Source organism: Xiphias gladius, chromosome 6, assembly GCF_016859285.1.
Source record: "Xiphias gladius isolate SHS-SW01 ecotype Sanya breed wild chromosome 6, ASM1685928v1, whole genome shotgun sequence".
In the NCBI taxonomy this organism is placed as follows: Eukaryota; Metazoa; Chordata; class Actinopteri; order Istiophoriformes; family Xiphiidae; genus Xiphias; species Xiphias gladius.
Genome location: NC_053405.1, coordinates 18,515,154 through 18,532,405, shown reverse-complemented (window position 1 = coordinate 18,532,405; position 17,252 = coordinate 18,515,154). Strand labels below are relative to the sequence as shown.

At 43.2% G+C, this 17,252-nt stretch overlaps 1 protein-coding gene across 1 annotated transcript in view; it reads left to right on the top strand.

Moving 5' to 3' along the window:
• The first annotated feature begins 284 nt into the window (after positions 1-284).
• Positions 285-17,252, top strand: part of trabd2b (TraB domain containing 2B) — a 67,358-nt gene continuing 50,390 nt past the window's right edge. Inside the window, exons 1-2 of the mRNA XM_040128899.1 lie at positions 285-398; positions 3,126-3,695. Of these exons, the coding sequence (XP_039984833.1) occupies positions 285-398; positions 3,126-3,695 (684 nt within the window). The remainder of the gene's footprint in view (positions 399-3,125; positions 3,696-17,252) is intronic.

Below are 17,252 nucleotides of genomic sequence, written 5' to 3'. Positions count from 1 at the left end.
GCTCCTGCTTCAGGACTGCACCGGGTTGAAAAGAGACAGGAAACATTTCAGAAACAGCCAAACCAAGAAGCGGAGAGCGTCGGGAACGGCGAAGAGGCGGAATGGTCCTCCAGCCGAGCGGCACATGTCAGCCCAGAGGCCACCGGTAACGGGTTTCTTTTTTTTTTTTTTTTTTTTTTATTTCAAGGGAAACGGGGGAAGGGGCAGTAAGAAGTGAGCATAAAGGAGAGAGATAAAAGTCTTCTGGAAGCAGACTGTCACAAGTGTCCGGTCACCTCGACACGATGGTCTGTCTGCCGGGATTCAGCCTGGTCTTCCTGAGCGCTCTCCTGCACCCTGCGGCACCCTGGGGCGAGGGGCGACCGGACAGACCGAGGCAGTGCGACGCGCCAAAGTCGGTGAGTCGTTTCGGGGCACACACGCATATTCGACCAGGAAACGGCATTTGATACGATATTGTTACTCAGCCTAAAGAACCGAGAAAGGACAGTGAAAGTTTTTGTCAAAATCCTCCTAAAAGTCACTTTGAGAACTAATGAGAAATAATAATGAAATTAAACTATATACAGTAGCTCGTTCTTAATTTTTTTTTTTTTTTTTGGGGGGGGGGGTACCACAGCAATACGATCAGGCTATAAATTTATCATGAAAGTAGCCTAAAAACGGGTATATTATAAGGTCAAAGGTTACGACCTTTTAAACATTTGAATGCGGCTTATTATTAGCCAATAAAGTGATGTGCAGTGAGAAGAAAGGATGATAAAAACCTGGAATGAAATTGTGAATGGATATGTTTTATTCGCAGGATGAATTTCGAATGCCAAAATAATAATAATAATAATAATAATAATAATAATAATAATAATAATAATAATAATAATAATGTATTTTCTGTATTGATAATAATATAAGTTCATAAATCCAGTGATGTAACACCGTGCCAGTTATCTTTAAACGTGACGGGTCAGGTATTTTTCTGAACTCCCTCAGAAAATCTGGAGCTTCCATGTAGAGATCTGGGCCTTAGAAGTGAACGAAGGTTGCCAACAGAAATCGCTGCTGCTCGCCAACTTCATGGCTGTTTATGTGACAAAGGCAAGTGGGGGAACACCCACGGGTGACTTGAGTTCATTTGGAAAAGTTTCTGACCTTTCAGAAGCGATCGCGTTTCAGCGCGACACGCGGCCTCCTGAAACACTTATCGGGCATATTGGTAAAATTATGGATGTGGGTTGAGCTCGAACCGTGAGGAAGTGCAGCAGTGCGGAGCAGCCAGCCGTACCCCACTTCAATTATAACGTGTCTGCCCGTCCGTCTGCCTCCCACTATGACCGCACATGATGGGAAAAAAAAAAAAAAAAAAAGTTAATCAAACTCATATCCAACACACTTCCCTTCTGGGGGGGAAAACCGTCGCAACAAAATAAAATATATACGACCACTGCAACGGAAAGGTTTTGAAAAAGACACTTGGCGGTTTTTTTGCGCGTGAGTGTGCATGTCGTTGAGGTTGTCGTTGGGGAGTCGTTTGGAGATCACAGGCCCTAGTTTCATTAGTGCGTTATGTCCTTTATGCGGATAGCCGATCTGTTGTCAGAGATCACAGAGGGCTTCGCGCTCCTTCGCTTCGTGTGATTTGTAATGCGTCAGTGCAGCGGTCTCTGTTTTCTGTTAAGAGTAATTTTCCTCCATAAAGAGGAGCCCTGCGCGTCGAGGCGCTGCAGCTTTAGCAGAGGGGATCTCGACTCTCTCCTCAGGACGCAGACAAGCACACTCTGCGTGTCTGTTTTTATGTGAGGGCCCGAGGGAACATTTGCACGTTGACCAAATGCTGCACATGCAAAGGGGGAAAAAAAAAGAAAAAGAAAAAGGAAAAAAAAAAGCTCTTTACGTTTACGTGTCTCAAAAATATGATCGAGAATGCACTAATGCGTCTATTGCCGTCCAAAGCTTTCCCGTTAGCCTGCAGCGTCGGGTGGACCCGGCCAATGTGAAAATTGAATTAGAAAATGTTAGAGTCAAACTCTGTTTACGCATTTCAGTTTATCTGCAAGGGCTAAACGCTGCTCTAAAATGGGACATAGCACTTTCGATTTATATCGTCTGCGGGGGGGGATATGTGCCAGAAATTACTGTATGCTCATTGCAGTTAATTGTGATGATAACAGAACATCCCACAAAACGACTTCACTCGCTTTTGGCAGATTTTTGAAAAGTTTTATATGACAAAGGCAGCGTTGGCAGCTATCAGTATGACTGGAACTCAGCTGAAGGAAAACGTGATTAAATTTGAGAAGTAAACATTTTCTAAGAATAACTTTATTTTACAGTAATGGGCTTCGTCCCTCAAATGCCTGATTGCACTGAACCTCAGATATTGTTTATAAAAGCTAATTCTGTTTTTTCATATTTGAATAGTGCCAATGTCGAAGTCATAGCACATGCAAAGCAAAATTTCAGAGCACTTAACAAGGAACATATTATAAATTCAACCATTTAAAGTGGCTGTGATGACTTAATTTCCGATGTGACATTGTTTTGTGTAAAGATAACCGCAATAGACAAACACTTCCCCTAATATAAACCATAAAGGACAAAAGCATTGCCGTACTTAAGGCTGTCAGCACCACATCTTCCTGCCTGGTGTAAAAAAAAAATCCACAAACAAAAGTATCACAGCGGGGTCAGAACAGAGAGCAGGTTTCTTTCAGCTTTGGGCTTTTATGAGCTCCGGTGCAGTATATTTGCACTGCAGCCTTCAAAATGCTTCCCAGGCCGAAAGAGGCTTTGGCAACTGAGGTATGCACCTCAACAATACACGGGGGTCTGTTTACAGCCCAGAAGGCCCCTCTATAAACTCCCTGCCTTCACCACAGCAGCAAGCCCTTGCAGCACAGCCCCAAGCTGCCGTCATTTCTAAATGGTATTTCAATCTTTAACTTGTTGACCCGAGCCTACGAGCCAGAAAAACCACAATAGAGGAAAAATGTGTCAGCTTTAGTTTTAAGACAAGTTGAATTGCTCCAACATGATTGTTCTGGTATTTTCGTTTCCTTTAGCTCTCAAAATCTTTACCTTCCTCTTTTATTTTCTTTCCTCTTCTCCTGCCTCTGACTCTTCCGCAGCAAAGTGACATGAACTCCTTCCTGTGGAGAGTGAAGCGTGCATCTCCGCATCCACCTTCTTACTTATTTGGTACCATCCACGTTCCCTACACACGAGTCTGGGATTTTATCCCCAACAGCTGCAAGCAGGCTTTCCACAACAGCCCCAATGTTTTCTTTGAGCTGGACTTGACCGACCCTCTCACCATCTCAAAGCTGACTAGCTGCCAGCTACTGCCCCACGGGGAGAACCTGCAGACGCTGCTACCTCGGGACTTGTACCGCCGCCTCAAACGCCACCTGGACTACGTCAAACACATGATGCCTTACTGGATGACCGCTGACCAGCGTGGCCGAGGCCTGTATGCTGACTACCTGTTCAACGCTATTGCGGGGAACTGGGAAAGGAAAAGGCCCGTGTGGGTGATGCTGATGGTCAACTCGCTGACGGAGTGGGACGTCCGGTCCAGGGGCACGCCGGTGCTCGACCTGTTCTTGGCTCAAGAAGCTGAGAGGATGGGAAAGACGACAGGGGCTGTGGAGAGGGTGGAGGAGCAGTGTCACCCCCTCAATGGGCTCAACTTCTCTCAGGTAAGAGGAAAAATATATACATATTTTCCATGTTTGCATCTGATTCCCTGTGCATACACAGCTGGAATAGCTGGCGAAATTACAAAAACAAGCCAGGCCTAGAGGGGGCATGAGAAGATCCTAAGATTGTGTATCCTGTATCCATCTGCTTGTAGTAAAGTAGTTCTGACAACAAGCAACTTGGACTCTATAATCCACTGTGAAAGTTGAGTGTATGTGCACAGATTTTGGGTGCTGTGCTTCCTCTGAAAGACAGTCAGAGAATGTGGGAGAAGACAACATAAGGAGAAAAAAGGTGATTAAAACTTGTCTGCTGGAGACAGCTTTACGGTTATGGATGTCCCTCCACCGCACTAAACAAACACCATCAACAGCTGAATCTGCAAAGAGAGTATCAGGCTGAGCAATGTTCATGCAGAACAGATAAGAAAAGGTGAGAAGAGCAGAGAGCTCTCTCTTTCAATAATGCAGACTATCTGTCTGGCTTTCTGTAGTGACGCAGGCCTCTCACTGTAATCCGAGACTGAAAGATGAACGAAACAACCTAATTACTTGATGAGAAAAACATGGAGAGTGTATCCATCTTTAATTTCTTGTGTGATAAAGAAATGATGGGAACACGCGACTATTTCAAGAAATAGTCGGTTGGAGGTCACCTAAGTTGGAGACTGTGGGAGGTCCCGGAAAAATCTGTGATGAGCAGGAGGAGGGTGCTCTGTTCTAATACAGCCTTTGATATGCATTAAGGAGGAAAAACTTGTGCGTGTATTCATAACCGACCACATGTGCTTTGCACGCACGGCACACCACACACGAAGGCACACTGGAAGCACGCAAGGCTCCATACATGCACGTTGGTGGTGCGGTGCAACAGAATCTGTGAAGGCCTAAGCCTCCATGTGATAGGTCGGAGGGCTCTGGGGCTAATTTGAGAGGCAGTGAGCTCCTAGCCTCTCTTCTTTCATCAGCACCTCCTAACTATGCTGTCAAAGTCACACTGAATGCCCTGCACATGCCTGAGAGCTTTACTGCCCCTAGAAATAAGCTCAGCAAGGCACAGAGGACACGAGGTAATGCTGTTAGGAAGGCTTTGCAGTTTTTGAAGTCTGTTGTGTCCTGTAGACATGCCCTTATTATTAAGGGATTCATGTCTCTTGTCTTTATCACCTTTGAAGTAGCATCAGTCTGACTGACCTCATGCTGGCAGGCACTGCCCCTAAAAACAACACTATTTTAATTACAGCGTAACAGAGTTTGGTAGCAGTACAGTGTCCCACTTTAGAAAACATTGTTAGTCTCTGGAGAACTTCTGTTTGACTTTGATTCTCATAAGCCATTGTTCTTCAATGAAAAGCACAGGCAGTAAATAGTAAAATAGATAGTAAAAGCTTTGCAAGACAGATGCTCAAATTCAGATAAGAGCCTTATTGCCACGGAGATTCAGTCAAAATTGGATCATGGATAACTTGAATTTCACCCCACCACAGCACAAGCACCACTGGACTTCTGAGCTTCCAGCCCCCTCGTTTCAAGATATGTATGAGAACAATTCAGAGCTGAACTGAAACTGACATGGAAACCATTATTCTCAATTATAATAATTTGTGATTTAATCTGAACACTATGGTTGATTGGATCCCTCTACGCTTGACTGTAACAGTGATGAGGTCAGAGAAGGATGCATAGACAAAGAGTCAAAGAGAAAATGCGTGGGCGGGAATCAGAAGAAAGAGCAGTAGGACACTGGTGAGAGAGAGGCAGAGATAGAGACCGACTGGGGAACAGAAAAAGGGTAAAGGCAGCCTTGGGGTTGAAAATGCAGGGAGACTGATGCGCTTCGTCTCACCGCTAACGCTAATCTGAAACATGAGCAATTCATAAAGGGAGATCTGAGTTGGGAAAGGTTCCAAACTCTGCCGGCCCACATATTATTTGTTCCCCATAAAAAATAGCTGCTTACAGTATCCTGTAACTTTGCTCTTAGAAACCTGAACGCTGGTGACTCATCATCTATCACACTGTGGATTTGTCATAGGTACCTGGCAGTAGAACTAGTGCTGGTGGGAAACGGGCGGTCTTGAAGCACTGGTTTGTCCAGCTCCACAGGTTAGCTGTTGCGGGGGGACCTGTGACCTCACAGGATGTTGTTTTTAGAAAAAAAAGTGGTTCAGCAAATAAATCATCCTCTGTGGGATGGGAGGAGGCAGAGCGGGTGTTTCAGTGCAGTGATTTTCTGTTTGTAGATGTTGGTGGCAGCATAGGAGCCATGGAGAGATGTTAGGTGTGCCAGAGCCCTCTTTAGATCATTGTGGTCTAATGACAGCTCTGTCTGTCTGAGACCTCTCTATAGTCTCTTCAGATCACAGAAAGGTGTGGATGTCTCTCTGAGAGGGAGTTTAGAGGCTATGGAAACAAAGGCATGTCACGAGGCATGGTTCTTCTCCAGTTCCGTGAAGGCCGACGTAGGTTGACAGCTGGGCGTACCGGCAAGTACCAAAGTCTTTGTGGGAACGGCCGGAGAAAGCTAAGTCACCTCAGCGGGTGCAAGCTCTATAACCAAAGGTCCAAGAGTCAATATCACGTAATATACTTCTTTTTCCCTCAAGGTTGCATTGCTAAATTACTATCATGACTTATCAAGTAAATGTATCTGTTATCTATTTAACTAATGACTCAAAAAATGAAAGGTACTTTTTGCTGAAATCTGCTGAAATTGAAACAGTAAAGTCCTGTGTAAAAATCTCAGCAGTCTCAGCATCACAACGGTGCCGGTGGTGCACAGTACCAAACCCTAGTGGTTTATTTCCACCTGGATACTGTATATTGTTGGAGTTAAGATGTGAAGCAAAAATGGCTTCAGTGCAAATCTACTTTTGGGAAACTTGAGGGTGGCTCCAGCCTGTGGGCCTCTCTCACACTCACCAAATAAACACCCATATTTATTTTCCCTGGGTCGCATTGCAGCCGAGGCCACTGGCCCATGTCAGAGAGAAATTACATCATATCAGTGGCGCCTCTCTCCTGGGCAGGGGTCAAGGGTCGCGTCGGGAAGTGGTCGTGGAGCCGTGGAAGCAGCAGAGCGGTTAGGAGACTGGCAGTCTGCTGGGGTCAGTCTGGGCACTGCTGAGCAGGCAGGCAGCGCCCAATCTGATAGAGTACCTGGCTCAACCTCTGACCAGGCTGAGTTTCCATCAGCTCATGCTATTTTGTGCTAGGACTTGTGTGAGAGACCTTTATGTATGTGTGTTTGAGAGAGACAGAGAGAGAGAGAGAGAGAGAGAGAGAGCGAGAGAGTGCGAGAGAGAGAGAGGGTGAAAGAAATAGCTGACTGTCGGTACACCTCAGTGTTATCACCTCAAGGCTGGAGAGGGGAGTGGGTAAGGGGTTTTTAAGGGATGGGAGGGTGGTGGGTGACAGAATCTGGTTTCCTCTCAGTAGGAGGGTGTCCTCCTTCTGGTGAGGAGGAGCTTTGTTTACAGCTTCACTGACAGTCTGACACTGATGTGTCTATTTCCATCAGGGCAGCTCCTATGCCATCCTTCTGCTAGAGAAGACGTCATGCTGACACTGCAGCCTCACACCTGCTGTGGTCGCACTTCAGGCCTGGAGATGCCTGGAGATGTGGCTAAAGTATCACAACAATGTATTTCTTGATGGTCTTATAATAAGAAATGTGATGACATTTAGTTTTTCCAACATACTGTATGAAAACATATAATGAAAGGTACATTGTTTACACATAGTGGTCATAAAGTGAAACTTTTGTCTTTCTGGGCCAGAGACAATCTGTTTAACTATGTTTAGACCCACACAGTCTGTGTTTCCATAAGTCAGTATTACTTCGTGTGATGATCAGTTTGATTTGTATTTGTGTTTGGTTTTCCAATTCAGATTGGACCTCATAAAGTGTATGACCTGGGATACAAATCATAGATTTGAAAATGATTTAAAAACAGTAAAAGTAAAATATACAGCACTTATCCAGGAGGAATGTTTTTCTCTGTACAGATCCAGAGGTTTCTGGCTGTGCATGGCCGTTTTTTGATGAGCATTTATGGTAAGCAGCGAATGTAATAGTGTGGGCCCAGGGCAGCGAACGTTTCCAAAGGCTGGGTAAGGGTTGCTAAGAGAAACAGCATAAATGAAATCAAAATAAGATTCCCATGCGTCGTATCAAATCATGCATAATACTTTGTGTTCCTTGGACCATGTTCACCTAAACAGGACATCTTTAAAGGGAGGAATTAAGTAACATCCAACCTTACCCTTATCCAAATATTTACATTCCGTGATGGGTGTGTGAGTTTGGGTTTGAAGGGATGTGTTGGCCACGGAGTCTGACTGATGGAAAAAGCGATTCTGTGTCTGCACTCTGCTCTTCTTTTCTCTGACCTTCCTCATTCCTCTTGGATTTCTGTTCAGTTGCGCTCACTCCCTATCTTTCTCTCTGACATGTCCTGAGGCTCTGGTTGTCTCTTTGCTAACCCATTGCTCATATGCACACATACACATCAACACACACTGAGAGTGGAAAAAGAGGTGGAGGAAGAGGAGGAGAAGGGGAGGAGGGGATTACCTTTAAAGTGTGCTGGCGACGTGTATCCTCTCCTTAAGCATGACATCTGACGGTGTTTCACATCTAAGCTATAATTACCTGCGCAAATATGTGGGAAACTACGAGGCTACACGTATCAGGTCGATCATCTGGTCCCGTCGGCAGGCAGACGGCAGTCCCACTGTTGCACTAATGACTTAATAGGCCCCTTAATGACCAAATAGCCTGCTGCCATCCAGAAGCACTTAGACAATTATGTGCTGGCCAGAACACTGCAGGCTGACGGCGAGATGGAGGGAGGCAGAGAGGCTAGATAGAGAGACACTGAGAAAACAGCAGCACCATGCACTTGACAACTGTATAAATCACAGTTTCTTTTACTTGATTCATATTTTGCGAGAAAAAAATGAGAGGTAAAAGAAAAAAAAAATACAGTTAAAGCTATGATCGAGTTTGATAGCCGGCAGCGACAAAAGTTGAGAATAGTACAATGTTGCATTTAAAGTAAGTGCCACAACTGTAGCGTTTTCTTAGCTGTAAAAACACCAGTCAACTCCACTTTTGCTACTTTCTCCACTTACATGTTTATTCAAAGATGAAAGTGGCAAGTTCACCAACTAATAAATGCAGGAATGGTGGGAGAAGTATTTGTGTTTCTAGGCTTGATTTTTTGTTTTTTGTTTTTAACCTGCAGAACTTGTACCTTTGTTAAAAAAAAACCTTTATTAATCAACACTGATCTATTAACTCGCTCCTCTGTAAACCCGCTGCATTGTCTCCACTTAGTGAATCCAACAGAGGTCACGTCCCTCCTCAATCCTGAGTACCTGAGAGACCGGAGGTAATGACTCCACCACATTGTCACTGAGCTGTGTGCCGCTGAGGCAGTGAGTAAAGCGTGGCAGGTCAGAATGCTCTTCCATACTTTAGTTTTCAACGTGCCAAATCCTTCCCTCCGTCCTTCGCCCACACTCTCCCTTTGGTGGAGAAAATAAGTGTTCCTTTTTCACTTAAATTCAAACAGCTTTACGTCACACTGTGGATCCATCTTCACTCTGCACTCTTCTTCATCAAATGAGGACCCAGCTGCACACGTACACAAACACTTTCTCTCTCAGACACACACACACACACACACACACACACACACACACACACACACACACACACACACACACACACACACACACTTACACTGCACTGCACTGTGTTTCTGTATAATTATTTTGTCATCCTAACAGTGGAAATCGCAGTAAATTGAACAATGGTTGAGTGTGTTTTCCTGCAGGCAGGTAGTCCCAAAGACACACATACACATTATATTCCTACATTACATATTTGCTCATCACAACAAGGGAAACTGCAGTAAATTGTGTAGGGCTGGAGCTTGTTTTCTATGGAAAGGGCAGGTAGATTCCAGGAAGACTGAGGTTAATCTTGGGTTGTCTGGGCCAGAGGCTGATTGATCACAGACAGGAATGTGACTGACTGATTTCCTCAGAGACCCACTTCGCCCCCTCTGGAATGTTGGTGTCTTTTGGGACGTTGTTGTTTTGTAACCTTTGTTTAACCAGGTTAGCCCCACGAAAACCACTGGATCACTGTACGTATCTGTAGTGTAATGTGTTGTGCACAATTTCAAAATTAAAAGCTTTTTTTGATGTGACACCACTATAGTCAAGGTTTGGTTAGGTTTAGGCACAAAAACAATGTGGGTAAAGTTAGGAAATAATTGTGGTCATGGTTAAATGAAATTAACGCTGACTTTGGGTAGGTAATAGGAAGTGAACAGGAGACTCCTGTGTCAAACTTCATATTTTATTCATCCATCCAACTCCCCAGTACTACTGTCACTGCAGATGTTGTGACTCTAGAAAAAGTGTCAATGTTTCCTTTGGCACTTGAATTGAAACAAAGGCCATTTGGGGTACTGTCTCAAACAACTAATGCTGTTGTTTTTCTTAGAAGTGCAGTCTGAATAATTCTTAGAAAAGATGTAGACTACAAAAGATGTAGTTCGAGGTCATCCAACCTCGTTGAAAAGCCGGTGTGTGTATAATTGTTCTGAACGGCCACACTTGACTGAGTGAATAGACGGCCTTAATAGAGAGGGGGAAGATGTGATATAATTTAAACTTGGGAATATTGAGTGCACCGTTTCTAACTCTCCAGTCTCTCCTGGAAGACATTTGTGGTGTTGTACTCAGTTGTTCATATGAAAAGTGAAAGAAATAGTTGTGTAGAGAGAAGTTCAAAACCCCCGCTCCATTCTCAACCCTGCACAACTCACCAATCATGGTGTGAAGTGGTTTTGAACAGTGTTTCGGCAGTTTCAGAGAGGTGTGGGGGTTGCTGAAGCTATTCAACGATCCAACGAGCAACTCTGATGAAACATACTGGCAGCTTTCGCCTGCTTCAAAACATGTACTGCTTTAGCTGTTTATACAGTAAGTGTGTGATCACAAGTCGCTCAACCACAGGAGAGCTGTAGCAAGAATTTTACCCATAAACTGACACAGACAATTGGGGCTAAATGGGGCATAGTGGTAGAATGCAACACGCGCTGATTTCTGTCCACACCATCTATTTTTAAAATCACTGAGGAACCCGAAGTAAATGCACAATAGCTATAAATAATAACTTGCATTAGAGTTAATAAATATGAGCTATGAGACAGAAGTAGCCGACAAGAAACCAGACAGTTTAGTGTATCTATATCACCCAGTGTGGGTGAACATGGAAAAAACATTGCCAGCACCCCATGGAATGCACCTTTCCATGTCAGACGCTCGGTGGTCTGAAATGAACTCAGCGTCCCAGCCTGCCTGTGACACTAGCCCCACATAGTACCACACCCCTCACACACCACTGGCCAACAGTCATCAATAGGTGCCAGTAGAGAACAACTGTGTGTATGTCTGTGTGTGTCTGTGTGTGTGTGTGTGTTTGTAGAGCCAGGCTTTTCGGGGATTAGGTAGAATTAGGCGAGCCCTCTCACTGAACCCGGTTTTAATGTGACCCATGCGTCTTCTCTGACCCCTCTGCCCTGTCCCCATTATACACAACCCAGTGGACCATTTCAGCTCTGCTTACACCCTGCCCCTGAACCTCTCACCTTTCTGTACCCCCTTTTTCCATAAAATGTACATGTTCAGGCTCATTTTCACTCTCACACCATTTATCTAAATTATTCTGCAAGTCAAATAATAAGGTTTTAGCTATAGTTATGTTTATTTGTCCAGTCAGACTTGTCGGGAAGATGTACGTCATTCATTTTGGCAATACCATGTGTGACACATTCACACATTCATGCATATTCATACTTGGATCTGTCCTGGATAATAACTCTTTGATTCTACTACTGGTCTCATATAGAAAGGGGTGATAAATAAGGAAAGTATTTCACGCTGAAAAAAATCTGCCACTGATTTGCACTACTTGTAAGAGTCATGATAGTTTCATTATAACTGGGAAATTGTGAAAATGGGAGAGATGAGAAGTGGATATTTGTAGCAACAATATGCAGTGAGAGTTTTTTGAGGCCATGGTCTGCAAAAATGTATTCTTAAAATCAGTAACTGCAGTATCGTATACGTTTCAAGTCAGCCCAAAATCAAATTTTATAAACCTGTCTGAAAAAGGCTGGCTGAGACGACTACTTAGTTGAAGCAAAAAAAAAAAAAAAAAAAAGGCAGACAGACAAACCAGCAGAGAGAAAGGCAGGCAAGAAGTGAAACAGGCAGACAGAGAGTGAAGTGTAGCACTGTCGACAGGCAGGAGGGGAAGCAGACAATCAGAAAGACAGGCGGGCAGCCAGTAAAGCAAGACAAGACAGCAGTTAGAGAGACAGGGAAGCAGGAGACCGGCTGTAGTACCATTAACAAGATGTTAGACACACATGGTCTGGTATCAGTACACACAGTTTTACAGAGACTGATTACTTCAGAGATAAGTGAAAGCACAAACACAGAACTTCACAGGTCAAACTGTGCTGAGTCACCAATTTATAAAATGTTACCGTCTGCACAAACCTTCATCCTCCCATTACAGACCTGTTCTTAGTCACTCTTCTCTGTAATCCAGCCGAGTTCCTCCCTGTGACAAATAACAGAGGGATCAATTTTGCTTCTGTATGTATGATTCTGTCTTTATCGAACTCATAGAAATTTAGCTGTGGATGCACAATATGGTGATGCATCCAAATGTATTTGGCTGCCTTCCAAATGCCATACCACCTTAGTCTCATTTTAAAAACGGATCCCAAACCAGCAGTTGACCACCTGGATTGGCAATAGGCCTCATGTTACTGAAGCCTTCATCAAAATCTTTCAGCTGCTGGTCAATAAATTTGTTTTACCCCGGTGTGCATTCGATAGCCCAGAGGATTTCAGGCATTTGTGCATTCAGGCCTCTGTTTCACCTTTCCAATTAAGAGTTCCCAGAACTTCCTCTTAGCCAGATAGACTGAGGGAGCTGGTTGTCCTGTCCTTGCCCTCTGGATGACCCCATCCCTGCTAAAGCCCCCCCCCCACAACCCCCTAACCCCCCCCCCCCCCGCACTTGTGCTGAACATGACTTTTTCAGCTCCTTGTAATGACACAGGCAGGAGTCAATTAGTCTTTACAAATTTAGTTTTAACAAGATAAGCGGTTTACTGAATACATGAACGGCTGGAGACTATTTCTAGGTTTTTTTGCATTATAAGATGAGTTTACTATATCAAGACAGTGAGGAAAAGAACATTAATGTAATGTCCAAACATTTTACTGAACTCTTTGGCACTGTCTCTACAGTCTTATGTGGAAATTCCTATCCATTTGGCACATAAAAGGGATAAAAATAGTGATAAAATTGGCTGCCATGCTGTTGACGTGTGACCTGGTCAATCCTTACCACGAGAGTAAGGACCAAAAAAAAAAGAAAGAAAAAAAAGGGAGATTATAGGACAGAGCAGTGGAGGAACAGGGACAGGAGCAGGGAACACGGAGAAGAGAGGAGAGGGAAATAAAATTGTTCAATGTGGTGGTACTGGAGAGAGCAAAAGCAACAATAACACAGGAAACCTTTCACTTTCTCCACTCAACAGTTTCCTCTGCGCCAAAATAAAAAAGATAACAATAAAAAAAGAAAACATAAAGAATGCTTCTGTGAAGTTTGTCCCCCTTGTCTTTGTTTGGTTGGTGTGAGTTTTTTTCTCCTCCTGCTCGCTCACATCACGGCCAATTTCACCTGTCATTCACCAGCGCAGTTTTTCCAACACAGTTCTTCTACCTTTCCCAAGGCATACACTCTCCTGGTGGACACTGGAACAGTTTAAATATAATGTCAAACATATGGCCGAGTTTATGGAACATAAATGAGATGAAAAATCAAATTTACTTAAGAGAGTTGTAGTAGGACCGTGGTCTCTGAGGGGTGCTGTTGTTTAGGGAAAGCCCAAATGATGGGCAGCTGTAATTAAAGCCACAAACTGAGGGGGAGAGCTGGAGATGGGGGGGGGGGGGTCGAATAAGGGAGAGAGCCAGGAGAGAGGGAGAATGGGGGAGAAGATTCATGGGGGAGAAAAAAAGGGGTGAGAGGGAAGTTGAAAAACTCACTGAGGGGCTCTCAGTGGGTGGCTCTTTTCTCATTTTTTTTCCTTCGTTCTCTCTTGTGGGTGCGCATCATGTGACGATGTGTAATTGGCCTGCGGTCACACCAGAGTTGTGCAAACAGATTAGCAGGGAAACATGTCAGCCTGAGGGGCTGCTGAGGTGAATGTGTGTGTTGTGTGAATCACAGATGTGGGATTGTGTGGGAAATGGTTTGATGGAGTAAAACCTATATTAATGGTGAACAGGTGGGGCAGTTGACTTTGTCGCAGACAAATTTGTTGTCGTGGGCGCGCGGGGAATGTCTAGAGCTCATGATGTTTATGCAGTTACACATGCATATTGAATACAGACACATTCATCCATACCCAGATTTCCAATGCTTCATTTGCTTTCACTAAATTAAATTATGTTTGCACTCTACTCATATATACCAGAGGTTCAGTGTGGTTTGAGGACACTTGAGGATACAAATCTTGGTTTCTTCCATAAAGCCTGGCCACAGCTACTGCACCACTGCACACATGGAACAGATGTTGATTGTGTGATCTGCCTGGTAATTCTGAAACTTCTCACAGCAAGTGTGTTGCTTATGCATACTACAAACCAACTTGTGCTTTTTTTCACGTCACGTGGGCATTAATAGAATTTTAAAGCAGTAGTTAGACAAATTGGGAAATTCGTTTATTTGCTTTCTTGCCGAGTTAGATTAGAAGACGGATGCCACTCTCATGTCCATTAAACAGCTAACAGCCAGTTACCTTAACTTAGCATAGAGGTTGGAAACAAGGGGAAATAGCTACCCTGGCTCACTAATTAACACGTTATATCTAGTTTTAGTTCTAATGTATTTCCCAAAATGTTATTTTCTTCCTTTAAGGGTCTTATGATTCCTTTGAAGATTTTCAGGGTTTTCACAGATACCCCCCCCCCAAAAAGAAAAATCACCATAAACATAGTCAAATGTGATATTTATTATACAACATTACAACAATATCAATCCAAAACTCAACTGTAAAAAGATACTGTCAAGCCTTTGAATAAGAGAAATAACTGTCTCACTAATATAAAATACAAGACTATTCTCAGCTAATGTTTGCCCTGGGAGCAGACAGATGCTGCACAAGTGAACATTCCTGGAGCTGAGCTAAGGAGACAGACAATCAAAGAGTGTCGGAAAGAATAAGAGCCAGAAAGAAATCTCATGTACATACTGTATGAGCATTCAGATAAATGAGTTTAACTTGGCTGAAGAAAGTCGTGTGTAAGCAGACGCAGTGATTGGTTTCTGATGCCCCTGTCAGCTCTGTGCCAGACCACCTGCCTTCGGGTAGTAACAGCATCCCATGATAAACCACCCAAAGGGGATGGCAACCATATTCTGCCCTGAAAGACTTCAACCCCTGTATTGCCAGGTCTTTAACTGTTAAAAAGGGCCTTTCATTTCCAGCTGTCCAACTCAGACAAATGCACATTTGTGATACTTTCTAGCATGTGATATAAATATTTGAATCATATTTTAAAAGCATTTTTGTTGTTTTTTTAGTACCACTTTCTAATAAAGCAACTTATATAAAGGTTTTGTAACTAATGGTTTGTTAATAAATTAGTTACTATTGCTTTCTAGATCAGTTATAAACCATTAATAAGAACAGTTTTTGGGGTTGCCAGTTTGTGAAAAATCTCTCTGGCTGGTGTTTAGCTTCCTTCACAAGAACCCTTGATTTGTTTTTTTATTTAGCTCACCAGGAAAGCTTCTACAACGAATCTTTTCGTAGATATAAAGCTTATTCTTTTTATATTTAGAAATTGATAAACCCATAACCCTTTATTAGCATTTAAAACTGCAATAATGATTGATTATTAGAAAATGAAGAATTTATGAACCTTTAATAAAAACTTACTACCAAAGTTGTTACCCAAGTTGTTGTTATGGCTCATAACTATTTAACTACTAATTAAGCCTTAAGTTACAACTTATATGCCTTTCATATATGTGTCCTTTTAGAAAGAGGTACTGTTTTCTTAAATATCAGAGCCCTATAATACAATTTTGACTTTTACCTTGTATTTATACTGTAATCCTAATTCCCAACAAATTTGTACAAAATACGTACTGCTTCTTGAGGTCAGAACTCAGTCAAATCTGAACACAGAGACATGATACACATATTTTTAGATTCAGTCTGACTTATTCTTTTTGAGGGTATTATCCTCATCTGTCCATCGGGAATAAATATCAATACATCCACTCACAAAATCATAGAAAAAAACAACTTCTTTTAACTCTAGAACTTGCCTGAGAATCACCACGTTTTTAAGTTTTCACAAATTTTCTCTACACCCATGGGTACATTCCAAACAGGAACTTTTAATACTTAATTAGGCATACTTTTAATGGTGCAAGTTTACCAAAATGTAAGGCATTATACAGTACATTATACGGGGTGCAGTGATCTGAATTTTTTCTGAGGGAGGGCCAACAGTATCAGAGTTAGAAAACCCCTGGTCTACAGTATCTCTGTTAGAAATATAGCAAATGATAAACTGAGGAACATGTCTTTATTTTTAAATTAAACATATGTGGTCCCAAATTGAGTACAGCTTGCAAATGACTTTTTATGGTTGACTTTTTCAACAGGTTTTGTCTAGCTGTATTCATTGTGAAATTTGACTTTACTGTGATGGTGTGTCTGGCAGTGAAGGGAGCTGTTTCCTTGCCATTGGTGTCAAACGGATGTGGCCCTGAGCATCCCAAGTCATGCTGCAACTTTACACACAATCTGATAATATGAAAAATATGGACTCGGCATGGCGTGAGCTAAGTCATGTTCTAGATCGGCATGAACAGATCCTGATGTTTTTGATAGATTTTTCTGCTGCTGATTCTCTCAGGTAATACTGTCAACGCCTCGGGCGGCCAACAGAAGACGGTTCAAGCGTGTGTGCCATTGTTGACAGCCAAAAGCTAGATCTTTGTGAAAAGCTCACGGAGAGCGAGTGAGTATTGGAATGGAAACACAAGTCTATATTATCAGCTTGCCAAAATGCAAAGGGGAGAGTGCATGAGAGACGCAGAGAAAGAGAGACAGAGAGAGAAACAGAGAGAGAGAGAGAGAGGCCAGGCCCCCTCAAAGTCTCTGTAGTCAGCTCTGGTGACAGCCAACCCAAGCACTTGTGAGCAGTGTGAATGGCTTTTTAATGTCTGCTAACAGCCAGGGCATTTAGTGGGATGGGGGGATGGATGAAGGGATACACACTTAATAATGGGAGAGTTGGAGAAAGGATGAGAGTGACGACTATGTTTGGAAACAAGGTACCAGATGGCCACTACTGCAAATCGCTGCCCTTGCTTTGGGCTCCACATGGCTGCAGGGCTCAAGTGCAGTCTGGGTTTCATGCTGTTAGAGA